General features: G+C 37.5%; 3 protein-coding genes across 5 annotated transcripts in view; 1 reads left to right on the top strand and 2 right to left on the bottom strand.

The window, feature by feature from the left end:
* The window catches only part of LOC126376935 (uncharacterized), a 227,877-nt gene extending 220,351 nt beyond the window's left edge, over positions 1-7,526 (bottom strand). Inside the window, exon 1 of the mRNA XM_050024483.1 lies at positions 7,490-7,526. The gene's annotated coding sequence lies outside the window, so the exon portion shown is untranslated. The remainder of the gene's footprint in view (positions 1-7,489) is intronic.
* The window catches only part of LOC126377014 (zwittermicin A synthase ZmaJ), an 88,537-nt gene that overhangs the window by 56,881 nt on the left and 4,816 nt on the right, over positions 1-26,840 (bottom strand). The gene's annotated exons all lie outside the window — the stretch shown is intronic.
* LOC126376933 (cilia- and flagella-associated protein 58-like) overlaps positions 1,382-26,840 on the top strand; it is a 45,025-nt gene continuing 19,566 nt past the window's right edge. Inside the window, exons 1-8 of the mRNA XM_050024480.1 lie at positions 1,382-1,465; positions 2,077-2,205; positions 3,005-3,098; positions 3,482-3,617; positions 5,430-5,607; positions 6,896-7,015; positions 7,815-8,009; positions 11,148-11,269. Of these exons, the coding sequence (XP_049880437.1) occupies positions 1,382-1,465; positions 2,077-2,205; positions 3,005-3,098; positions 3,482-3,617; positions 5,430-5,607; positions 6,896-7,015; positions 7,815-8,009; positions 11,148-11,269 (1,058 nt within the window). The remainder of the gene's footprint in view (positions 1,466-2,076; positions 2,206-3,004; positions 3,099-3,481; positions 3,618-5,429; positions 5,608-6,895; positions 7,016-7,814; positions 8,010-11,147; positions 11,270-26,840) is intronic.

Below are 26,840 nucleotides of genomic sequence, written 5' to 3'. Positions count from 1 at the left end.
GCTCGTTATTTATTTTGTAACTTTAAAATTGTTATAAAATGGCTTTTTTTGGAATTATTTTTTTATTATTATAATTCATTTCAGTTCCATACATTTGCGACGGAAATTTCCACTTGACATCAACTCAGAATCATAGTCTGAATCATCCCTTAAAATTGTCGTTATTATGTATAATAAACTTCAGCTAATTAAACCTAACAAGGGCGCCTGTTTATATAAATCTGAAAACAGAATCATATAATCAACGGAACGGCAACTCTCCGCTCCCCACCAGCGGCTGAGTTAAGTTTACCTCACCTCCGTCGGTCTTACTTTAGTCGTCAATCGTATGGGCGTCAGATGTCACACACACAGATGTACGATGAGGTCAATGTATAGTGTCTGTGTAAAACGAGGTATTTTGTAAGAAGTGTCCAGTGTGCCAACAGTTTACCAGCTGATCTCAGTAGTCTGTGGCAAAACGTGGTGAGGTTTCAAGTAGGAAGGAACGAATGATGTTCCAAGATTTAATGACACTAATGATCCCGAAATGTCTGTATTTAATGGGAAAATTGCTCCGCGAGGACAGAGGAAACCACAATTGCCCAAAATATTCCTACATAACTACTTCTTCTCTTCTTTCAGGTGTCGTGATCAATGACCAACCTCATGAACCCACCAGGGTTACTATTGAGCCGCCAAAGGCCCCCGACATGGCTCATGTAACATTTGCATAATGCCTGTCTTTTTTTGTTTTCTTTTTCCACGAAGGGCAAGGCAAAGGGAACTATGCCCATACAGTCCTGTCTTATGTATTTTTTTTTTCTTGATGATGATTAATGGAATGATGAAAGAAGATGACGATGAATGAGGAAACCTAAGCTCCCACCTTCGGAGCAGACTCCTACTCCGAACCCCAAACGAATTAACTCAAAAGTCCGCATTAACTTTCGAGTTATGACGCTTAGATAGGTAAATAGGTACACTTTGTGTTTTAAATATTCTGACATAATAATACTTAATACGATCACATAACACGTTTTTCGACTAACTTAATAAGTACGATCATTAACCACAAAACACCACTTCGTATTAATTATTTAGATTATTCAATGCAGAAAGCAACCATGTCGTTCACTTTCCCGCCAAAACGCCGCTGCCGCCTACATTTGTGCTTTTAGTTTTTATCCTTTTCGATGTGGCCTTCTTAAGCACCCTGTTCTATTCAGCCAGTCCCTAACAATCTCTAGTAACCAATACAAACTCTTTTCTCATATTATCAAAACGTCAACACAACGCGGTCACCATAGCAACGCTCAAACAGTATCGCACCGCTAATCCGTTTTTGTAGCATTTCTTTTAGTTTATTTTGATTTTAGTGTTTTGATAGAGTTTTAGCAGGATGGAGGACGAGGAGGAAGACCTGTTCGCTGGCGCCATGACCATAGGGTCGGAAACCACAGAAGCCGAGAAGGAATTTGAAAAAGTAAGGACAATACTTTTGTACAACAATATGGTATTTGACTGGGTCAAAGATAAATTATAAAATGCTATCTATAAATAGAAACCAGTCAAAACAGAAGAATACTAACGTTCTTCATCTCTCGTGTTGGTTGTGAGGATGACCATCCTCATCAACCCTGGTGTCAGGGTTACTATTGAGCCGCCAAAGGCTCCTGACATGGCTCATGTAACGACGTAATGTCCTAAACAAACTTGGGATCACAACGTGATTTTGTGATTGTCCCCCACCGGGATTCGAACCCGGGACCTCCAGATCATAAGCCCAACGCTCACAGGATCACGGAGGTCGTCACAGAGATACTAGCGTTAAAAAATATACATACATATACAAACTCACACCTATTTCCCACCGGGGTAAGCAGAGACTAAGAAATTCCATTTGCGTGCTTTCTCCACATTCATCAATCGTTTCATACACGCATGTCGGTTCAGAGTAGATTGTACTAAACCTTTTCTAAGGACATCTCCAATTTGTTAAAAACTATGCACTATGTAATATTTCAGGTACTTACTAAATGTTCTTTTTTTTCATCTGTAGTATCTTTATAGCTTCTAATCCTATCTTATTTTCAGGTCCTAGAATTGATGCGTGAAACAGAAGGTCTCAAGCTATATTCGGATGTGTACACTAAGCTTTACGACTCATATTACAAGCTCAAAGATGAGAACAACGAGAAACAAGCAGAGATTGAAGGCATGATGGTAAATACTTAGTAATTGTTACATCTCATCATAATCATCACAAATAGCCTATATACGTCCCATTGCTGGGCACAGGCCTCCCCTCAATCAACCGGAGGGGGTATGGAGCATACTCCACCACGCTGCTCCACTGCGGGTCGGTGGAGGTGTTTTTTCGGCTAATAACCGGGACCAACGGCTTAACGTGCCCTCCGAAGCACGGAATCATCTTACTTTTTCAGACAATCAGGTGATACCAGCCTGAAAAGTCCTTACTAAATTCTCATATATATCGCGCGCGGCGCAAATTGGGAAGTATCCTAGGTCAAAGATAAATTATGAAACTCTACGCAGACGCCATTTTATTTTATTTTGAGTGATACCCGTCATTTTCTTATCCGCTGAAAAAGAAAGGGACGGATGATTGTCAACAAGTTAATTTTAAAACGAATGAATAACCTTCCTAATTCCTTCCTAAGACACTTCCTAATTTTAGGTTATATCTGTCATTTTCTTATCCGCCGAAAAGATGACAACTGTTAATTTCAAAATGAACGAATAACCCGGGCGAATAAAATAGGCATCTCGCTCGTATGCAATCCGTTTGACGTGTGCTGTCAACTTAATTCTGTCGGATTATTTGCCAATATAGAATTTTGAAAGGGTTTTTTAAATTTCTGCATAAAATTTCGACGGATTAGAAAATTACAGGTATAACTTAGAATAAAATTTAATGGTGTGAACCGGAATCAGCAACCAATGATGTATTCATACTTGATGTTGTTAGTAGTAGACTAATATTTTAATACCTTTTCGTCAGACTAAAATGGGTAGATTCGACGCGACTGTGGACGGCTACCAGAAGGATCTCAGCGAGGCCAACAAGTCTATACAGGTTCTACAGGAGGCTGTTGGTGAGTTTTGAAGTCCTGTAGGCTCTGCACGATAACCGCGCCGGCGCGATATATCGAGGCCTTCGACCAATAGCCGTTTGACGTCCATCTACGTAGATAGCATTCGTGTCGTTTAGTGATTGGAGCGCACGGCCCGGTTGTCATGCAGACCCGGCTGCTGAAACATAGGACTAGATTACGGGCATTTTTATCTGCGCCGAGCTAGAAGCCAGCAGTATGATGTCTCGTATATTTCAAATACATTACAACTACTAGGGTCGCGCTGGCGTAGAATAAAGAATAATCTAGAATCTTACAGAGGGCAGCAGTACGGCTTTGAAATAGAATAGTGAAAATTGCACTTCATTCGATCATTCATTTATTCATTTACTTATTCCCCACAGAGGAAGCGCGCACGCTCGCCGACGCGATGCACGCGCGTGAACTAGCCAGCGTGGAGCAGCTGGAGACCATGAAGAAAACCGTCTACCGGCTGGAGAAGGAGCTAGATGCTAGGAAGAGAGCTGGGGACGATGAAGCGTTAGTACACATGCCTCGAGGCAATAAAAATGAGGTGTCGGTGATAGGTCATTTACCCGATTACACTTTGCTTTGCACCTTATGGTTGTATTGTGTGTGTGTGTTGTTGTTTGCTGTTCTAGGATGGCGAATGATACACTTGTCACTCAATAGTAAACTAATTTATTGTTCACTGAAAACTTACGATTAAATTTTATTGAAAATGTTATGAATGCACGTCCGGTACGTAAGATACGGATAATTGCACTGAATATTAGGAATTAGGCCTCACGTGTTATAAGGTGTTAGATTACATCGAACAGGTTGCCTGGAAGAAATCGCTGTAACTGTTTGATTTTATTTTGGTCCAATAAAGTACCTATACATAGTGTGTTAATGAGACAGTACCTACCGAATACTGAGGGGATGGTTCAGCTCATTATTGGGGAATTTTCCGTCGCTAGTTTTTATCCTTTTAACATTTGACAATATTTTGGGCCGTAATGATTAACGAGCATGATTTCCTCCCGCGTGAAATCCCAGACGTCATCAGGTGGTCAGAGGTATTACGCTAAAGGAGGAAAATAACTTCAAACCTATGGTTGGGGATTTTAGATGAATCCAATTGTCAGAGTCATGGTGAAATGCCCCGTTTTCGCGCACCTGGACCCTCGCGCTGCGGTTTTAATGACGAGAAGACGTGTTTGATAGTAGTCATTAATCCCCTAAAATTCGTCCCCTATGCCCACTCGTCCCCTATCTTAAAATTCTTGAGGTTCTCACTCGTCCCCTGATCTAATTATTTATTTGAAATTCATATTTATATTTACTCTATTATTTTAGAGAAGTTAAAAGTTTTGTTCACAAATGTATGCTTTTTTATCAACAAATATGTCTGATTGTATTTCATCATCTCCCTAGCAGCTTTCTCACACGGTCCGCTTACCTAACCTAAAGATTTGACAGGTCCGGTTTTTATGGTCCTCCGAAAATGCATTTCTGGGGAATGTGGGTTTCCTCACGATGTTTTCCTTCACCGCTGAGAACTTGATAAGTAATCATTTATGATCCAAACATGAATTCGAAAAGAAATTCGACAGTCATTGGCTTAGGCCTGTGCTGGATTCGAACCCGCGACCTCAAAGTGAGAGGCAAGCGTTCTACTAACTAGACTAGGTATCACTTTTGTTGTTGCTGCTTTGTAGAAATCGGTACAGGGATTGCAACCAATTAAATAACAAGGAAAAACTGGCCAGCTCTCCAAAATTTTGAAATATTTTCCTCATCTTGAAAGAACAACAGTTGAGGAAGTTCGTTTACCTTATGTTAACTAATTTATTGCACACATTAACGACAAATTAAAAATTCCATCCTTATTTCAAGATTATACTAGGAATAGTTAAACCCGATATAAGCCGATAATAAGGAGATAATTTAAAAAATCCGAGAAGAAACCAACATATCACCAAAAATCACAATAATCATTTTATGATCCAAACATGAATTCCAAAATTCCAAAAAATATATTATCACGTGCTCAGCGTTGAAGGAAAACATCGTGAAGAGACCCACATTTCCGAGAAATGTGGCCTAACCTGCATTAGGCTGATTTTCCTATCGCAGTTGAAAAATCAGACAGGCACCTCCTCCTATAAAGTTTCGGACCTGTCAAATCTTCACGTTAGGTAAGCGGACCCTGAATAACGCTAGGGAGATGCATCATCACCAACATCAGGCCTCTTTCTATCTCAACCATCTTTTCCAGATGATTGAGATACTTTGTAGGAAGACGATAACTCATGCAATTACCGAAACGCCATCTCTCTCCCACAGCGGCGCAACATCAGCAGTGAAAGAGAAGGAAAAATTCGAGAAGGAGAAAGCGAAGCTGGTGGCCGAGCTGGACGGCATCAAGCTGCGTCTGAGCAACGCCATCAACTACCAGGAGGAGTTGGAGCAGAAGAACAACGCTGCCGAGGAGAACATCGCTAAACTAGAAGAGACTCTTGAGGTACAGTCATGAGCAATATAATGTACCCACTTTAGGACTCTTTCGCACTAACATATTTGACATTTAGTGAGACTTACAGTTCAATTTGTCAAAAAAGTTAATGTGACATGGTACCAAAGTGTATACATATTAATGCTCGTGACCGTACAACAACACACATAAATACTAAGTTGTCCAAAAGACTCGAATCAGCAGCATTCGCGGTCAAAAAAATCGTTTACTTAATAACCGATGTAGAAACCCTGCGATTAGTTTACTGCCACAGCATAATGTCGTACGGTATCTTGCTGTAGAGTCATGCTGCAGATGTCAACAGCATTTTTGTTCTGCAAAAAACGAGCGATTTGGGCGATATACAAATTGGGACCCAAGACGTTACTTAAGTAATTAGAAAAAAAGTTTTAGGCGGATGAGACATTATAGATATTTTTGAATTTGAAGACTTCCTTCTAAACTAGCGGCACGCTATGATGGCCGCTTTGACGTTCGTCCCGTTCATCAAGTTTTTGTTAATTAATAAGTAACTACGTTAAAGGAGCTCGGCCAAGTAGTGAATGCCGTAAAAATACGTGGCAAATCTAACACGAGCATTTATCGCTTGCAAAACCCTATCCAGTTCGCCTTCTATTTAAGAGCCACGATCTTGTCGGTGTAGCATTCTCCATGCTCCTGTTTTAGGGAAAAATAGGGCAGTGGTTTCCCTCTTATCTTCCGCTCCGCAGTACTCTGTCTGACGCAAGTGGGATGGCGCCCAGAGCAGTCTATTTTAAAGCCGTACTAGGACTTCTGAATAGTACTGACAGTTACTGCTGCCCTCTGTCAGGTTCCAGGTGATAGTCCCTGTGATTTCTGTTATGTTTTTGCAGCAATAAAACACTAAAATTATTTAATTTAGGTTTATTTAGCACGAGCGTATATGCACACAGTAAATGCCAAAGTTCAAGAGATCGGATACACGACAATTTCCCCGTGAAATTCATCTATGAAAGACATTTGTTAACATTGCGCAAATGTCAAATTACACACGTTCAACTGCTTGTCTTCCCGGGCATGTTGTAAAAACCGACAGAGGGATTGTGTCCTCTAACATGATAGACTAATGTTAGAGCGATAGGCTGATCCCTTATCACCATAAGGTTCATTATATCCAGCTTACGACATCATATCGACAGTGGCTGCAAGTTGTCTTTGATTACTTGTAGCTCTGCCCACCCCATTTGGGATAACGGGCGTGAGTTTATGTATGTATGTCAAATTAAAAAAAACACATCTACCCGTTTGCTACCAGGAAGCGGAGAACCAAGCGGTGCGCACCAATCGTTTGGTGGAACACCTGCGCAACGAGTCGAACAACCTCAAGATGGAGCTGGACCAACGGAACACCTACATCAACACCCTCACTGACAAGGTATTTTATACAACAAAGGTATTTTATACATACATAAACTCTGTTTTAAGTTTACGCGGTTATTGGTGCTAATTCCTGTAAATACCATCTAATTTAATTTTAAGTTATATCTGTCATTTTCTTATCCGCTGAAAAGGAAAGGGACGGGTAATCGACAAGCATAAAATTTATGGAACACACGTCAATTTTAAGCACAAATCTAAACCAAACTAAAAATTTAACATCCGTCAATAACCCGACACAGTTAAGTAGACAGCACGTCAAACGGATTGCATACCAGCGACGTACCTTTTGATTCGCCCGGGTTATTCATTCATTTACTCATTCTTCCTAAAATTAAGAGCTGTGAATCATCCGTCCCTTTCCTTTTCGACGGATATGAAAATGACGGATATAACTTAAAATAAAATTAGGCGGTGTCTGCAGGAATCGGGGCCATTATCATAATTAAAGCACATAATAACGGGTTCTTACCGCGTTTAAATGGGGATATGAGACTCCCGATATTTCGACACTGCCCGTAGAAAATTATGGATCTACCTACTCCACTCCAATCTCATCAGTCATCCCGTGATCATGGCACTTGCAACAGTGCCAACAGGTGCTACAGAATCTTGGCAGCCCCATCAGGATACGGAATATGTTGCACCCTGATGGCGGTCAACGATCTTCTGCAGAACTTGACCCTAAGCCGGTGCTGGGATTCGACCTGACAGGGAGAGTCAAGCGTTCTTCTGTCTGGAGTTCCATGGCTTCTATTCTAATGAATAATGCTTATTTACCCCAATTATTCCACCAGCTAACGAAAACAGAGAAGCTTCTGGAGCGGCGCGAGAAGACCATCAAGGATATGACGGCTCGCCTGGAGGCGGCAATCTCGGAGCAGGAGTCAGCTACCTCGCGCGCCACGCAGTTCCGGGACCAACTCGAGAAGGTGCACACAGAGTTTGAGAAGACCAAGACCACCCTCGTACACACCAGCAAGGAGCTCAAGGTATGGAGATCCTGTATAACATTATTTTTTAATTAATAATATAAGTAAAATAATATGAACCTGTGTGGTCTAGTGGTTAGAGCGTCAAACTCACGATCGGGAGTTCCAGGTTCGATTCCCGATAGGAATCATTATCGAAATCACTCTGTGAGACTGTCCTATGTTTGTTAAGGACTTTGCAGGCTTGAATCACCTGATCATCCGAAAAAGTAAGATGATTCCGTGTCAGGGTTATTATTGAGCCGCCAAAGGTCCCTGACATGGCTCATGTAGCGATTACTTACATCAGTAAGTACTAACCGGGACCAACGGCTTAACGTGCTTTCCGAAGCACGGATCATTTTACTTTTTGGACAATCAGGTGATCAGCCTGTAATGTTCTAACCAAACTAGGAATCAGAAAGTGATTTTTGTGATATGTCCCCACCGGGATTCGAACTCGGGATCTCCGGATTGTGAGCCCAACGCTCAACCACTGAACCACGGAGGCCGTAACTAGTAGTAGTAGGTGTATCAATGGTTAGACCGATGAACGTGGTAGGTGTCACCAGCATTGGTCACAAAATATTGAAAATAATTAACTAAGTAACTATCTATTTTATACAAGACATTGGTACTAATTTACTACCTACGTACCTGACTAAATTATAAAATGAAATGTTGATTTACATTCCAATGTAATTTATGTCTAGTTTTACAAATTGGTCCAAATTCGCTAAACTAGAATGAATCCAAATTTAGAAATACAGAAAGAGTAACCAGGCGGAAACTAATATGAAGGACTTATTACTTAACATTAATATTGACATGCAGTTACATATCTACCACACTTCAAACAAACAACCTTTACACATTTACATTATCAACACGCGCAACTGTGTGTGTGACGACTGAGGGCTGCGAATTATAATAAGTACCTAATTTAACCTTTCACTGACTTAGGTAGATAGTACTATTTACGAAAGAAGCTTTTAAAATCATCAATTAATATTTATTTACCACACAACCGACCGAGAAGGACTTATGATGACCAAATTGGAGATGTCCTTAGAAAAGGTTTAATACGATCTACTCTGAACCGGCGTGCGTATATGAAGCGATTGATGAATGTGGAGGAAGCAAGAGAAGTGTGTCAGGATCGAAGCAAATCGAATTCTATAGTCTCTGCTTACCCCGGTGGGAAATAGGCTTGAGTTTATGTATGTATGTTACCACACAAATCACAAACATAAAAATGAAACAATGAAGGTTCACAATATAAATAAATAGGCTTTATTTGTCCGGCCCAGTAGTTAATGCCATCTGCGGCAAATCTACAATAAGTCACGTCAAAAAAAAAAAACTGAACTAATTATTAGCATCCACATTATTTTTACAATAAGCAATTAGCTTAGGTTCATTTGCAAATTCTTAGCATGATTTGGTAAATAATCACCATAAATATTAATAGGCGCTACGAAGGCGCACCGACGCGGACAATTACTGTGAGGTTAAATATCCGAATCAGATGAAAGAGCATCGGCGTCCAATTTCAAAATTCGAACAATATAAACTAAACTGATAAAAAAATAAAAACAAGGGTCCGCGCGCAGCTTTCACGATTCAAGACTAAATTATGTTCGAGGAGCGGTAAGGTAAACCTAGCTCAGGCGCTGGTGGGGAGCGGAGAGTTGCCGTTCTACACGTATTCCTTATTCTATGATATCTACTATCTAGTATGCATGAAGAATAAAATCTGCATTAATGTTATCGTATTGCAATCATGTGTTGAGACAAAGAGAGTGTTTATAAATAAGTATATGCGTTGCGTTTCTTCGATCTATGCGTCTTCCTGGTTAGGCAGACTTAAACAGTAAATACTCAATACTATAACAATCAATTACCTATACTCGCTCCTTGTTCGAGAGGTTAATTAAAACAGTGTAGTCTACGTCTTATACAGTACGCACAGAAACTTTCAGTTTTTTTTATAAAATGACGTAATTTTGGCGGCTGCTAGCCTATTCATGCCAAATAACATTTTTTAAAATTAATCACAGTAGGCGACATTTTTTGTCACTTTTAGTGACATTCATTTTGCACGAAGTTATTTTCGGCATTAAGTTCGTTTAATCTCATAATTATACCTCATAAAGATATAAATAGTATCTAACATTACGAACAAATCAATACAAATAGTAGAAACAGTGTGATAAGAGAAAGATGTGGTGTAAAAGACGATATAGTGACTAAGATTGAGAAGGGAATGTTAAGTTGGTTTGGACACGTAAAGCGGATGAAGGATAATAGGATTACGAAAGCGGAATATAAAGCGAAAGTTGATGGTAGGGCAGAGGAAGACCTAGAAGGACTTACATTGACCAAATTGGAGATGTCCTTAGAAAAGGATCAGTACGATCTAATCTAAACCGGCGTGCGTGTATGAAACGATTGATGAATGTGGAGGAAACAAGAGAAGTGTGTTAGGATCGAAGCAAACGGAATTCCATAGTTTCTGCTTACCCCAGTGGGAAATAGGCGTGAGTTGATGTATGTATGTATAAATAGTATCAACTCAATAAGTATTTAGGTAAGTTATATCATCATCATCAGCCGTACGACGCCCACTGCTGGGCATAAGTAAGTTATATAATATATACATTTTATTTTCGATAGACCCATCCGCATAAAACTACTGCAGCTTCTCAACCTGTATAGCCGGGGAAAAGAAGCTGAAAGAAAAAGCTCGGCACAGGGCACTAGACGTTCTTAAAAAAAATACAATTTCTGTAATTTGGCCTAAATATTTAGTATGTCTTAGTAGACACTAAGACACTAATTTAGTGAGGAGCTCGGTGGCGCAGCGGCAAACGCGCTCGGTCTGCGATTGTTGAAGTTAAGAAACATTCGCAAAGGCCGGTCATAGGATATGACCACAAAAAAAAGTTTTCATCTCGAGCTCCTCCGTGCTTCGGAAGGCACGTTAAGCCGTTGGTCCCGGCTGCATTAGCAGTCGTTAATAACCACCAATCCGCACTGGGCCCGCGTGGTGGTTTAAGGCCCGATCTCCCTATCCATCCATAGGGAAGGCCCGTGCCCCAGCAGTGGGGCACGCTAATGGGCTGATGATGACGATGATGTATGATTTCTTACCAACAGAACAATATAGACGACGGCACGCGCTTGCGCAACGAGGTGTCCAAGCTGATGAAACAGAACGCGTCCCAGGCGAAGAAATACACCCTGCTGGAACAAAGCAAGGCCAACCTCGAGTCTGAACGGTGAGTGACGTCACACATAATAATGATCACGGAATAGAGGAAAGAGGTTGGAAGGGCCAAGGGAACGCTCCACGCGCGCCATACAAGTATGAGCAAATAGTTCATACTTTGTCACTTCTCAGTAACGATGTTATAAACAATAAGTACAGATTCTGCCAATCTTGGCAGAATCTGTATCTTTTCTGGAACCGATCCGCTCGCATTTCAAAGGGATTTTCGGCGTCCCTGATATAAACATTTGGCAAACGATATGCATCTTCGTCGTAATAATTGATTTCTTATAAAATATTTTCTAATTCCATTATCACGAGATCACAAAACCCGCACTCAAGTCACGGTTTGACGGCACTCAGCAAACACGATCTTAAGTAACATCTTAAGAGCACTCTTGAGAGCCGAGTTTCGTTTATTAATACGGCGTCACTCAGTTGATATCGGAACCCTAAACGCGCACTTAAGTTCCGTTTATTAATAAGGACGTCATCTTAAGAGCTCACTCAAGATTGATCTCAGAGATAAGAGCGGTTTATAAATACGGGCCTAAGTTTCTACTCCACTCGTCCGGAAAAATATATCCGCGTTGCGCACGACGTCGCGATCAACAGAACCGTCTGCAAAGTTTTAAAACAGCTCTTTTTGGTAAAAGTGTATTTAGTATATCAACAAAGACTTTTGTATCAACTAGTGCAATAATATGATTAATGTTATTAATAGTGAGTTTTTAGCTGCTGAGAAGTTAGCCTCAACAGACTAGATGTTGTTTTCTTTTATGATAAATGTTGTGTTCACTTGTAATTGGCTTACACATTAGTACTGTTTTACTTTGTTTAATTATGTCCTAACTAAATGTTATAATGTGCATAGCTGTAAGTGATCCATTAATAAATAAATAATAAAAAAAAGATTTATAACAAAATACCAAAACCTGTGACTTCAATAATACTAATATATTCAAAAATTATTTTCTGACAAAACGTGACTATTTTGATGACAAATTATAATTATTTAGTTCTACTTACTTGACTTTCAATCCTTATTATGACATGATATTCTTTACAATTTTTGTAAATCTGTTCGTATACTTACTACATTTTACTGTTTCTAGCATGTGAAACAAATTAAAATTATAAAACACTGTAACTTCTCGTCTCACTAAAAATTGTGCGCCTGCCGGCAGAGGACAGCGGTCTTATTTCTTTCTTACAGTGTGTAGATGTATCTTTGTAACATCTACCCACTGTACCGGACACTCGATATAAAAATCCCACTCTTACCTTTTTTTTGACGTGACATATTGTAGATTTGCCGCAGATGGCATTAACTACTTGGCCGGACAGATGGGGAGCGCTGAAGGCTCTCACCCGGTGCAACGTTTAAGACAACAGGCCTGTGCCCAGTTGGGCGCGAACCTCGGCTCAGGGCGTCGTCTGAGAGGAAAAATATTTGAAATAATTCATCGACCCTAGTGGGTGGATTGTGATAAGCGCTGATTGAAGGAAATTGTCGACCACGCCGGCGGGGTCGGTATCGGGGTCCTGAAGTCCACTCTTACCGTGTAGTGTGACTCCTACGTCAAAATAGCCACTACCTTGTGCCGCTACTTTATTCTAAAAAAAAAAACTTACCTACGTACAAGGTTCCAAAATTAGACTACCTAACTATCAATGGAATGCAATTACCTATTTGCATATTAAATATAGACGACCTCCTGTCTAAGAAAAAAAAAACACTCAATCATCTGAGTATGTTATTATATCTAGCTAATGTTTTAACTAGATCAGTGCCGTGTTTATCAAAACTTACAAGTTTACAAGCTGCAAGTTACATGTACGTGTAAATTACGTTTGTCAAAAAAGTAAAGGGATTGTAAAATATAAAAGGAAATAAATATTGACACTTGTAACATGTAATTTATAGTAGTTTTGGTAAACACATTCTTGCAACAATGAAAATTTTTACAAGAAAAAATCTTGTAAGTATTACATGGCTTGTAAGTTTTGACAAACAGGGTACAGGGGGGTTAAAATGGCCACATCGAAGCAATTCAAAAAGCAATATTGCAATTTGACATTTGCGCATATAAAAGTAAGTGCGCAATGCAACCAAATGTCAAATAGCAATATTGCTTTTTTAGATGAATTGCTTCGATGTGGCCATTTTAACCCCCCTGTACCCTGTTTGTCAAAACTTACAAGCCATGTAATACTTACAAGATTTTTTCTTGTAAAAATTTTCATTGTTGCAAGAATGTGTTTACCAAAACTACTATAAATTACATGTTACAAGTGTCAATATTTATTTCCTTTTATATTTTACAATCCCTTTACTTTTTTGACAAACGTAATTTACACGTACATGTAACTTGCAGCTTGTAAACTTGTAAGTTTTGATAAACACGGCACTGATCTAGTTAAAACATTAGCTAGATATAATAACATACTCAGATGATTGAGTGTTTTTTTTTTCTTAGACAGGAGGTCGTCTATATTTAATATGCAAATAGGTAATTGCATTCCATTGATAGTTAGGTAGTCTAATTTTGGAACCTTGTACGTAGGTAAGTTTTTTTTTTTAGAATAAAGTAGCGGCACAAGGTAGTGGCTATTTTGACGTAGGAGTCACACTACACGGTAAGAGTGGACTTCAGGACCCCGATACCGACCCCGCCGACGTGGTCGACAATTTCCTTCAATCAGCGCTTATCACAATCCACCCACTAGGGTCGATGAATTATTTCAAATATTTTTCCTCTCAGACGACGCCCTGAGCCGAGGTTCGCGCCCAACTGGGCACAGGCCTGTTGTCTTAAACGTTGCACCGGGTGAGAGCCTTCAGCGCTCCCCATCTGTCCGGCCAAGTAGTTAATGCCATCTGCGGCAAATCTACAATATGTCACGTCAAAAAAAAGGTAAGAGTGGGATTTTTATATCGAGTGTCCGGTACAGTGGGTAGATGTTACAAAGATACATCTACACACTGTAAGAAAGAAATAAGACCGCTGTCCTCTGCCGGCAGGCGCACAATTAAAGGGTATAGCGAGGTAAGGAAGACGAAATGGCCCCCATGGCCCATGACGGAATTATCATTTGTACTGGTATTGGCACTCTAAAAGAATACGAAATGTAAGGTCGTTGACCCCTGACCTTGACCTGTCTTTGAGATATTCGAGAAAGTTCGTACGCGCGCCGAGTTTTTTCAAATTTTTTTTTCCGAAAAACTATAAAAGCTAGAAGGATGGGACTAATTGCGTATAATTAGAGATACTTTGAAAAACATTCTGTATTTTTTTCAGAGTTCTGGTGAAATGACAACTGTGCAAAATAATTAAACAAAATATAAATATATTTTTTTAGTACTGTTCTATTATGTTTACCGCGCCAAAAAAAATATATAATACTCTTTGATTTATATACTTACACCACACAAAAACTGATCAAAATCAAAGAGGCGCTTCTTGAGTAATTATGAATTTACTTAGTGTGCGTACGGCTGGTAGGAACTAATTAAAGAGGTCGTTTTTAGATTAATTATTATAATTACATGTTAAACATAATTTTAATCATCATCATCACTATTTTCATTTATTACAACATTGACTGCATCATTTGAAAATATTTTCGACAGAATTTCAGCAGGACGTAAAATGCGAGATAGATATCTCGCATGAGCTAAGTAATATAATTATTACACTTGCGACATATGAAAATCGACTTGCGAAAATCGTATTTAGGGCAAAAGAAAACCCATTTATGCAAAAAACTCGGCGCGCGTACGAACTTTCTCGAATATCTCAAAGACAGGTCAAGGTCAGGGGTCAACGACCTTACATTTCGTATTCTTTTAGAGTGCCAATACCAATACAAATGATAATTCCGTCATGGGCCATGGGGGCCATTTCGTCTTCCTTACCTCGCTATACCCTTTAGTGAGACGAGAAGTTACAGTGTTTTATAATTTTAATTTGTTTCACATGCTAGAAACAGTAAAATGTAGTAAGTATACGAACAGATTTACAAAAATTGTAAAGAATATCATGTCAAGAATACGTTTGTCAAAAAAGTAAAGGGATTGTAAAATATAAAAGGAAATAAATATTGACACTTGTAACATGTAATTTATAGTAGTTTTGGTAAACACATTCTTGCAACAATGAAAATTTTTACAAGAAAAAATCTTGTAAGTATTACATGGCTTGTAAGTTTTGACAAACAGGGTACAGGGGGGTTAAAATGGCCACATCGAAGCAATTCATCTAAAAAAGCAATATTGCAATTTGACATTTGCGCATATAAAAGTAAGTGCGCAATGCAACCAAATGTCAAATAGCAATATTGCTTTTTTAGATGAATTGCTTCGATGTGGCCATTTTAACCCCAGGCCACTGGCGGATCGATGCTTTTTTATTTATAAAAATAATTTATTTCTAGTTCTTTTTACAAATATGTGACGCTTGCGGAGTCTTAGGCGTTCGCAACTTCCCAAGCGGTTTACTAAGATTTTTTTATAATACGCGGCGCCTTAAATAAACATTGGTGCTAATTCATATACTTAGGCGTTATCGAATATATTAATGTGGGATAAGTAAGAGGCTGAATGTTGATTTCTAAACGAAGATGAATAAAGAAAAGATGGATGAGTGACTTGAAATGAACGGAGTGAAATGAACGGTGTGAACGGATTGAGATGACTGATTTTTAAAAAGAGACGTTGGGTGAGAGTCGAGGTGGAAGGGTGTTATTTTTTGATCTGCGTTAATCGTTAATATTTTCAATTAAAAAAAGTGTAATGTCTGCGCGCTTATTAAGAAGGAAACAATAAAAAAAGGTGTTAAAGGTGCTAACGTGTTTAATTCTCGCCCGACGATCCCACAATTTTGGGGGCTCGTCTAAAGAAGAGGGCGCAGACATTCAGCACGTGTCGGAAAGGTGGCGGCGCGGCGAAATATATTTGATAATTACAAGGCGATCAACAACTGTTTTACGACGACAAGGATATTTGTAACACGGATTAATGATGTCAAGGGAAAAAGGTGATTATTACGAAGCCACTCAGCAACCACAATCCACCATGTTAGCAATGACGGCAGACCTGGTGAACCGGTTTAATGGACAAGATGGAACGTATTCCGTGGATAAATGGATATCTGAGATCGAAGATAATGCAGAAATCTTCGGATGGACTCCATTACAGCAACTGCTCGTAGCGCGACGTTCACTTACCGGTACTGCAGAGTTGTGGCTAAAATCAGAAAAAACTTTCAAGACATGGGACGACCTAAAAACAGCTATATCCAAGGAATTTTCAAGCACATTAGATGCTAAGGCGATACATGAGCTAATGAGCGCACGGAAAAAGAAAAAAGATGAAAGTTGTTTGGACTATCTTTTAGTTATGAAGGAGTTGGGAAAAAGAGGAAAACTTCCCGACTATGTCGCTATAAAATATATAGTTGACGGAATTATGGATTTAGAATCGAACAAAATCATGCTATACGGAATTAAGACCTATGGAGAACTCAAGGAAAAAATACAAGTGTACGAATTATTGAAAGCTAAGACAAGAAAACAATATCAAGAACGTCAAGAAAAACAAAATCATCATGAAAACAAAACTACTTTCATACGTTGTTACAACTGCGGAGATAAGGGTCATTCATCGACGGATTGTCCTAACAAAAGTAAGGGGGCAAAATGCTACAAGTGCAATGAGTTCGGACATATTGCTACATCATGCAAAAATAAGACGGAAATGACGAATAATAGCCAATCGCGAAGCAACGGAAATTATAAGGCATCATGGAATTTCGGAAGACCGAATGTGAACGGAAGATCGCAGTGGCGCCAATCTTATCAATCTCAGAATGAACCAGCGTCAAGTGCGACAACTTCAAGAAATACAACGGCGATGTTCGGAGCGATGGAATCGGCGAAACTCATTTCAAGCGAATACGATGACAGCGGTGATGGCGGCAATATGCTCAGAACAATAACTAAAGCATAGAAGGAAGGCTAAAATAGCAACAGAACTCTATAATTCTGCTCTACTTTATCTTACGGAACCGGCGTAATGTTAGACAAAGACGCATATACAAAAATTGTTTCGTAATTTCGTAGGTTGTCACAAGTTTTTCATTGCCTAGTGTTGGGTTTCACTTTAGTAATATGTCGATAAAATTAAATTTACTTACAATTAATGTCGATAAAGGGTATAGCGAGGTAAGGAAGACGAAATGGCCCCCACGGCCCATGACGGAATTATCATTTGTACTGGTATTGGCACTCTAAAAGAATACGAAATGTAAGGTCGTTGACCCCTGACCTTGACCTGTCTTTGAGATATTCGAGAAAGTTCGTACGCGCGCCGAGTTTTTTCAATTTTTTTTTTCCGAAAAACTATAAAAGCTAGAAGGATGGAACCAATTGCGTATAATTAGGGATACTTTGAAAAATATTCTGTATTTTTTTCAGAGTTCTGGTGAAATGACAACTGTGCAAAATAATTAAACAAAATATAGATATATTTTTTTAGTACTGTTCTGTTATGTTTACCGCGCCAAAAAAAATATATAATACTCTTTGATTTATATACTTACACCACACAAAAACTGATCAAAATCAAAGAGGCGCTTCTTGAGTAATTATGAATTTACTTAGTGTGCGTACGGCTGGTAGGAACTAATTAAAGAGGTCGTTTTTAGATTAATTATTATAATTACATGTTAAACATAATTTCAATCATCATCATCACTATTTTCATTTATTACAACATTGATTGCATCATTTGAAAATATTTTCGACAGAATTTCAGCAGGACGTAAAATGCGAGATAGATATCTCTCATGAGCTAAATAATATAATTATTACACTTGCGACATGTGAAAATCGACTTGCGAAAATCGTATTCTGGGCAAAAGATGGCCTAAATGGGGCCAATTTATGGTACGGAAAATGATGCCACTATTATGAAGAAAGTGTTACAGGATGCTAAACTTAAAACTCTATTACGTCGAAATCGTGGCCCACCAAAATCAACTATAAACCCGTTCGTAGTACAGATTGTAAACGGTTTGCATAAATGGGTTTTCTTTTGCCCAGAATATGATTTTCGAAAGTCGATTTTCATATGTCGCAAGTGTAATAATTATATTATTTAGCTCATGAGAGATATCTATCTCGCATTTTACGTCCTGCTGAAATTCTGTCGAAAATATTTTCAAATGATGCAATCAATGTTGTAATAAATGAAAATAGTGATGATGATGATTGAAATTATGTTTAACATGTAATTATAATAATTAATCTAAAAACGACCTCTTTAATTAGTTCCTACCAGCCGTACGCACACTAAGTAAATTCATAATTACTCAAGAAGCGCCTCTTTGATTTTGATCAGTTTTTGTGTGGTGTAAGTATATAAATCAAAGAGTATTATATATTTTTTTTGGCGCGGTAAACATAACAGAACAGTACTAAAAAAATATATCTATATTTTGTTTAATTATTTTGCACAGTTGTCATTTCACCAGAACTCTGAAAAAAATACAGAATATTTTTCAAAGTATCCCTAATTATACGCAATTGGTTCCATCCTTCTAGCTTTTATAGTTTTTCGGAAAAAAAAAATTGAAAAAACTCGGCGCGCGTACGAACTTTCTCGAATATCTCAAAGACAGGTCAAGGTCAGGGGTCAACGACCTTACATTTCGTATTCTTTTAGAGTGCCAATACCAGTACAAATGATAATTCCGTCATGGGCCATGGGGGCCATTTCGTCTTCCTTACCTCGCTATACCCTTTTTTTTACAAGATTTCTTTTTGTAGGATGCAATTATCTTCTTCTTGATGAAAGGAGACTCTGTCTCTGATAGGTAAGTATCTAACCATTTTTGGATTATATTGTCTGGTTTATATTAGTTTGGAGCTGCAGCTCACATTCAGGAAGGAAAGAAAATAGCCAACTGTTATCGTTTCATCGGTAAGTATTTTGTAATATTCGAATTTATTTATGATGTCATCCGCCGTGCACTGGTGTCGATCGACGTGCCGTGCAAATTGGAACCGCCGCCGCCGGGTCTAAGCCGCACAGACGGTAAGAGGCCCGATGGGGTCACGCCATAGACATAGAAAAGAGTATGGACTGGAAATACCTACAGAAAAAACGTGCCACTCTGTAAACATAAAATGGCGGTCTTTACTAGGGCTACAAGCTGTTTCAATACTAGGATTACCATACTCGTACCTACTAGATATAGCATTATACTTAAAAAAATACGGCATACAAGTATTCATAAGAGAACAGAAAGGGAAAGTAAAAGGTAGGTAGGTGGTGTACTGTATCTTTCGTGCAAAACTTGTAAGTATTGTATGTTGTGTGCAATAAAGTATATTTGTATTTGTAAAGGAAGGTTTAGTCAAGATTTATCTAAGTCGCTTACACAAATCTATAACATTCATTACATTCTTTATTGGGCGCAGTTCGTATCAAACTGGAGTGTTGGAGTAGGAGTAAATAAGAAAAGGAGGTAAAATGAAATATAAATTAGATCGTAAATCTGTTCATTAGCAAGTATTTATTTCACACGTTATTAATTATGTACATTATATTTACAATAAATACAAATTTATTAATTTCTAAACAGTGTCAATTTGCTTAGAAACTGTCTTTGTGACACCCTGTCACATTGTTTTTTTTTTTTCATTAAGTCGTTTGATCTTGAGGCGGGACTTGTTCAGCTTTTCTTTTAAATTTTTCATCTCGTCTTCTTGAACTGACTGAAATAAAGTTTAATAATAATGTTAAAATAGTATATGTACAAAATAATCTAGAAAAATAAAAGTAAAATATATTTGATTTAAGTGCATTGTGCAGCTGGTTGAATTATACACTCTATATATGTATATCATGTTAAAAATATAAAAAAAGAAAATTATTTGATATACCTTTTCATGTAAATCCAGTCGACACTTTTGGATTTAATATCTGAAATCAAAGATAATAATAATTTACTTATATAAAACGTGTACAACTCATAATTGTTTAGACATAAAACAACTACAGACTTAGTATATATACTAAGTTTATTAAGTAGGTACATAATAATATGTAGTTGAATGATAGATAGTATAAACGTGTTGTGATAACATGATACAAATATCTTATCTATCTATCCAGCAGTGAGATGATGCAGGCTAGGCTGAAATTTAAATTTAAACACCATTTCATCTGTCTGATCTATAATGTTCAATGTAGGAATAGCATCGTCTCGAAGACGCCTCCACTTTGAATTAGGAACACACATAAATGAATCCGCAGTAAAATGTTTCGAGCAAATACGGCTGTACTTATTTGGAATCCAATTTCGTCTATTAATGCGAATTATCCATTCTTTCTCTTTGTTATCGTCTACAGGAAATCTAAAAATTAAAAGTATCGATAATTTTAGTACATCACTATGGACAATCAACATAACCTCAAATCAATTCCGTATTCATCGATGAAACGTATAATATAATGGATATCTCAAATATTTTATGCTACAAATCTATTCAGCAAAACATATTACTTTCCTAAAATTGTTCAGCAGTTCACATTTCACTAGAAAATTACAAAAAACTTACCGATGAAACGACAGAAGTTGTTGGCTATTTTCTTTTCTTCCTGAATGTGAGCTGCAGCCCCATACCACACAAGACATAATGTCACACAGTCGAGACACTCAATTATTTGATATAAATAAAAGTTTCTTTCCATTTATTTGGAAAAATATTGTTAAATTATCACTTAAAACAATCTGAACACAAGACTCTCGTAAACACAGTTGACGCGACCGTGTCAAATAGTTCGGTAAATATAAGTAAAATCTTCTTATGTATGTTACTATGTATTTGGCCGAGTTAAAATGAGTCCAATAGGTCCAAATGACATTTCATGTTGTGACAACCTCGGAAAAAATGAAGCAAAGAGCGAATCATTTGTCCTTTTCTCACTCATAGTTTGTGTCGTAAGCTAGAAGAGAGCCGGTTTATAGTTTCTGAATTCTTATTTTAGCCTTCCTTCTATGCTTTAGTTATTGTTCTGAGGCAATATGCAAAATCAAGCTGACAACTTTGACGTTAGAAAGAATGAATGTATGGAGCGGAATGTCAAGATGACGTCTTCATTTTTGAACGAGAGCGAGATATGCGTATCCGATGTTTCAACAAACAAGATTGAGGTTATGAAAAACGAAATTATTGCGCGTAAGCCGGAAAAAAATATTGAACTGTGCGGTAAACAAATAAATGCATTAATCGATTCGGGTAGTGACATGAACTTGATACGTGACGACTTTTGTTCAACGATTTGTGTGGAAAAATACGACGAAAACATAACAATGCGTGGACTTGGCGATTCGTGTGTAAGATCTTTGGGACTTATTAAGATAGATTTCTGTGTAGATGATCGTAAATATTATCAAGTGACCTTTCATATTGTTCCAAAAGAGTGTATGCCATATAAATTGATAATTGGTCAAGAATTTTTGAAAACTGTAGTAATGGTTATGAAAGAAGGATCAGTGTGGTTATTTCCGAAAGACGAAGAGTGGTTGACGAATGTTAATTGTTTTCCTTGCACTGTTGATCTATTAGGTACCGTCAGCGATCCAGCTCTGAAACAAGAAGTTATCAAGTTAGTAGAAAATTACCAGCCAAAGCAGACCAAAGAAGTACCAGTGGAATTGAAGATCATTCTCAAGGACGACATACCTGTGGCACAGCGACCGCGGCGTGTTTCTGTTAAGGAGCAAGAAGAAGTCGACAAGCAGATAGAACAGTGGTTGAAAGACGGAATTATAAAGGTTAGTTACTCTGATTATGCTAGTCCTCTGGTTTTAGTAAAAAAGAAGGATAATACCATAAGGATTTGTGTGGATTACAGGCTACTGAACAAGAAAATAATAAAGGATGAATACCCATTACCAATTATAGACAATCTTATTGACAAACTGACTAATGCAAAAGTGTTTTCAGCTCTTGACTTGAAAAATGGTTATTTTCATTTGAAGATTAACAAGGAGTGTACAAAATATACAGCTTTTGTTACCATGACAGGGCAGTATGAATTTTTAAGGGCACCATTTGGTTTGGCTACGTGTCCTAAGGTTTTCATGAGATATATCACAGCTATTTTCAGGGATTTGATATCACGCGGTATTGTAATGATATTCATAGACGATTTATTAATTCCAGCAGAGAACGAAGAAGAGGCGGTTCAGCGTTTAACAGAAGTACTCCAGATTGCATCAGAATATGGACTGAATATTAATTGGCAAAAATCACAACTTATGGTGAAGAAAGTAGAATACCTTGGACATGTTATACAGAATGGAATAGTAATGCCTTCTCCAGAGAAAACTGAGGTAGTATTGAAATACCCAGAACCACAGAATATCAAACAACTACATAGTTTTTTGGGGCTATGTTCTTACTTCAGAAAATTCATTCAAGGATATGCACAGATAGCGCAACCATTAACAGATTTATTAAGAAAAGACAAACAGTTTCATTTCACAGAAGAACATAAACAAGTTTTTAGAACTCTCAAAGAAAAATTAGGAAATGATCCAGTACTAAGAATATATGATCCCACGGCGATCACAGAATTACATACCGATGCTTCTTGTACAGCTTACTCAGCTATATTGATGCAAAAGTGCAATGAAGATGGAGAGTTGCATCCAGTTCATTACATGAGTCGAAGAACAACAGAAGCAGAAAGCAAGTACACAAGCTATGAGCTAGAGGCTTTAGCCATCATAGAAGGCGTCAAGAAATTCAGGCACTACCTACATGGAATATGTTTCAAGATAGTCACAGATTGTAAAGCCTTCCAAATGACATTGAACAAGAAAGATTTGGCTATGTCTACAAGAGTTGCACGTTGGATTCTGTTACTCCAAGACTATGATTTTACTATTGAACATCGAAGTGGTATAAAAATGCGACATACTGATGCATTAAGTCGTATTCCATACGTTGCTGTAACAACAACAGACCTACACAAGGAGCTACAGTGTGCCCAGGAAAGTGACGATGGTTTGAAGGCAATTAAAGACGTACTGACACAAGGAAAATCATATAATGACTACTATTTACATCAAGGCTTACTATGTAAAGGACCAGATCAGGCATTAGTGGTTCCCAGGAAGATGGAAAATGAAATCATAAGAAGAGCTCATGAAAATGGTCATTTTGCAAAAAAGAAGACTATGGAATTGATTAGAAAAGACTACTACATAGATAACCTAGAAAGGAAAATAACTGAGTTTATATCAGCATGTGTACCTTGTATTTTAGGAAACAGGAAAGAGGGAAAGCAAGAGGGATTTCTACATCCACTAAATAAAGAAAATGGACCATTACACACATTACATGTGGACCATATTGGCCCTCTAGCAGAAACTAAGAAGAAATATAACCATATATTGACTGTTGTGGATGGATTTACAAAATTTGTTTGGATTTTTCCAGTGAAAACAGTAACATCTAAGGAAACTATTGAAAAACTATTGATTTTACAACAGACATTTGGAAATCCAGTTAGAATTGTCAGTGACAGGGGTACAGCATTCACTAGTAAGGATTTTGAAGAGTACTGCACTAATGAAGAAATTGAACACTGTAAAATAACTACAGGAGTGCCAAGAGGAAACGGACAAGTGGAGCGTATTCACCGTACAATAATATCAGTACTTACCAAGATGAACATTGAAGATCCATCACACTGGTATAAGCATACTAGTAAACTACAGAGAGCTTTAAATAGCACCTACCATAGAAGCATAAAAACAACACCATTTGAACTACTTACTGGAGTTAAAATGAGACAGAAAGAAGACCTACAGCTTATAGATATGTTAAAAGAAGAATATATTAGTAATTTTATAGAACAGAGGGAAGAAACAAGGAAAAGAGCTAAAGAACAAATACTAAACATACAAGAAGAAAATAGAAGAAATTTTGATAAGAAAAGAAAAGACAGCACAAAGTATAAAATAGGAGATTTAGTTGCTATTAAAAGAACACAGTTTGGAACAGCTATGAAGCTAAAAGCAAAATATTTGGGACCCTACAAGATAACAGGAATAAATGGAAATGATAGATACAATGTAGAGAAGATAACAGATACTGGTGAAGGACCTAAGAAAACCACTACATGTGCAGAGTATATGAAGAAATGGGAGAGAAATTAAACACCATATTTTAGGTAAATGTAAAATTTAATTATGTTTTTTTTGTTCCAGGTTTTCACAATTTACTATACAGTATGAAAGGGATGAATGTCGGTTTTTTTTTTTTTTTTTTGTAATTTCTTTTTATTATTTAACACTATTAAAAGAAAGTCACTAGATAATAGGTACTTACCAATGGTTGTTCAGTTATAAATTATATACTTACTTGTAAACAGTTCCTATAATGATAAGACTTAAGTGATAAGATCTATTTTTTTTTAATTTAAAAAAAGTTTACTTATAACATAAAAATAGTTTATGTAGTCAAGACTACAACATTGTTTTGTTATTTAAAAAAGCTATAATACTTATATGTCATACTTTAGTGTTTAAAGAATTTACTGTTTTGTTAGTAATATTATGATAATTACTACAATTAATTTGCATTTAAAATACTCTAAAACATAAACTTACATTTAATTTTGTATAAGATTAAAAACATAAGACTGTATAAAATGTGTAAGGAGTTATAATGTACAGTGTGATAAGGTGTATGTGTATGTAAGTTGATAGGTATATAAGGTGATAAGATTGTTTTGTGAGGTTATATGTGAAAGTGTAAGAAGTTGGATGAAAGATTTTGTGTGAGGTGTTGTGATATTATGTTGTGATAGTTATTGTTTAAGTAAAGTAAAGTTGTTAAGTGTATTATTGTAGCGTGTGTATGGGTGTGTCTGAGGGCAGACATTGTTCAGGACGGCCGAGTGTGGGATAAGTAAGAGGCTGAATGTTGATTTCTAAACGAAGATGAATAAAGAAAAGATGGATGAGTGACTTGAAATGAACGGAGTGAAATGAACGGTGTGAACGGATTGAGATGACTGATTTTTAAAAAGAGACGTTGGGTGAGAGTCGAGGTGGAAGGGTGTTATTTTTTGATCTGCGTTAATCGTTAATATTTTCAATTAAAAAAAGTGTAATGTCTGCGCGCTTATTAAGAAGGAAACAATAAAAAAAGGTGTTAAAGGTGCTAACGTGTTTAATTCTCGCCCGACGATCCCACATTAATATATCTACTTGTGTGTGCGACAGGCTGGTTTATTATTGTATATTCTGTGACCTCAGAAAAATATACAAGGTGTTAGCGAAAACTTTGAGCGATGATTCAGGCCATAATTCTGAGTTGATATCAAGTGGAATTTTCCGTCGCAAAATTATGTAACTCTGAAAATAATTTAAAAAAAAAAAACAAAAAAAACCTAGCCTATGTATAAGTGTGACTTGTAATAAATGATTGTTTAAGAAAATTCATGAATTTTCCGATACAAAGTTTTCGTTACGATGTCACTAACACCCTTACATACAAGTACACACCTGCGCCTGCAGGTGGCCATACAGGTCATACATTCATTGGTGCACATGATTCTCAGTTAATACCAAGTGGAACTTTCCATCAGTACGATATCACTGACACCCTGTATTTTGTTAGGTATCTTGAATATGATGCAATTTTAGTTGAGCGTTACTCATCTTTTTATCCGACTGCGGCGAAGCAAAAATGAGGGTTATGTACATACACACATACATAAACCCACGCCTATTTCCCACCGGGGTAAACAGAGACTATAGAATTCCATTTGCTTCGATCCTGACACAGTTCGGTACTGAAAAGTATCGGGGTCCGTCGGGTCGCCCCGACCGACCCGACCGCCCTGAGCCGAGGTTCGCGCCCAACTGGGCACCCTCAGGCCTGTTGTCTTAAACGTTGTACCGGGTGAGAGCCTTCAGCGCTCCCCATTTGTCCGGCCAAGTAGTTAATGCCATCAGCGGCAAATCTACAATAAGTCACGTCAAAAAAAATATATCCTGACACACTTCTCTTGCTTCCTCCACATTCATCAATCGCTTCATACACGCACGCCGGTTCAGAGTAGATAGTACTAAACCTATTCTAAGGACATATCCAATTTGAGGAGGGTTATGTGTTTGACCGCTATGTATGTACGTATCTCAATCTGTCTTAAATGTAAAGTTAAAGTTTTTTTTTTTTTTTTTTCATAAATATTTTTATTGTGCATAAATTTAGGTACAGTTATAGATAATAGTTGTTGTTATAGTTGCAAATTACGTCTCACTAAACACCGAATTATTATTATTTTTTAATGTTTCCTCCAGATAGTGAGCCCAGCCACTACTAGACCATGGGGGTTGTTCATAAATATGATTTTATTGAAATTAAAAGGAAATTATATAAAGTTATCAAGCCTATAACCCACACGATTGAAAAAGATCGACACATCTTGATTTTATCTACTATTTTGGCATTAACCAAAATTTTCCCCACGTCTAGAAAGATCCAAG

This window comes from Pectinophora gossypiella, chromosome 22 (assembly GCF_024362695.1).
Source record: "Pectinophora gossypiella chromosome 22, ilPecGoss1.1, whole genome shotgun sequence".
Lineage (NCBI taxonomy): Eukaryota > Metazoa > Arthropoda > Insecta > Lepidoptera > Gelechiidae > Pectinophora > Pectinophora gossypiella.
Note: the sequence above shows the minus strand (reverse complement) of the source record. Positions and strands in the feature narration are given on the sequence as shown.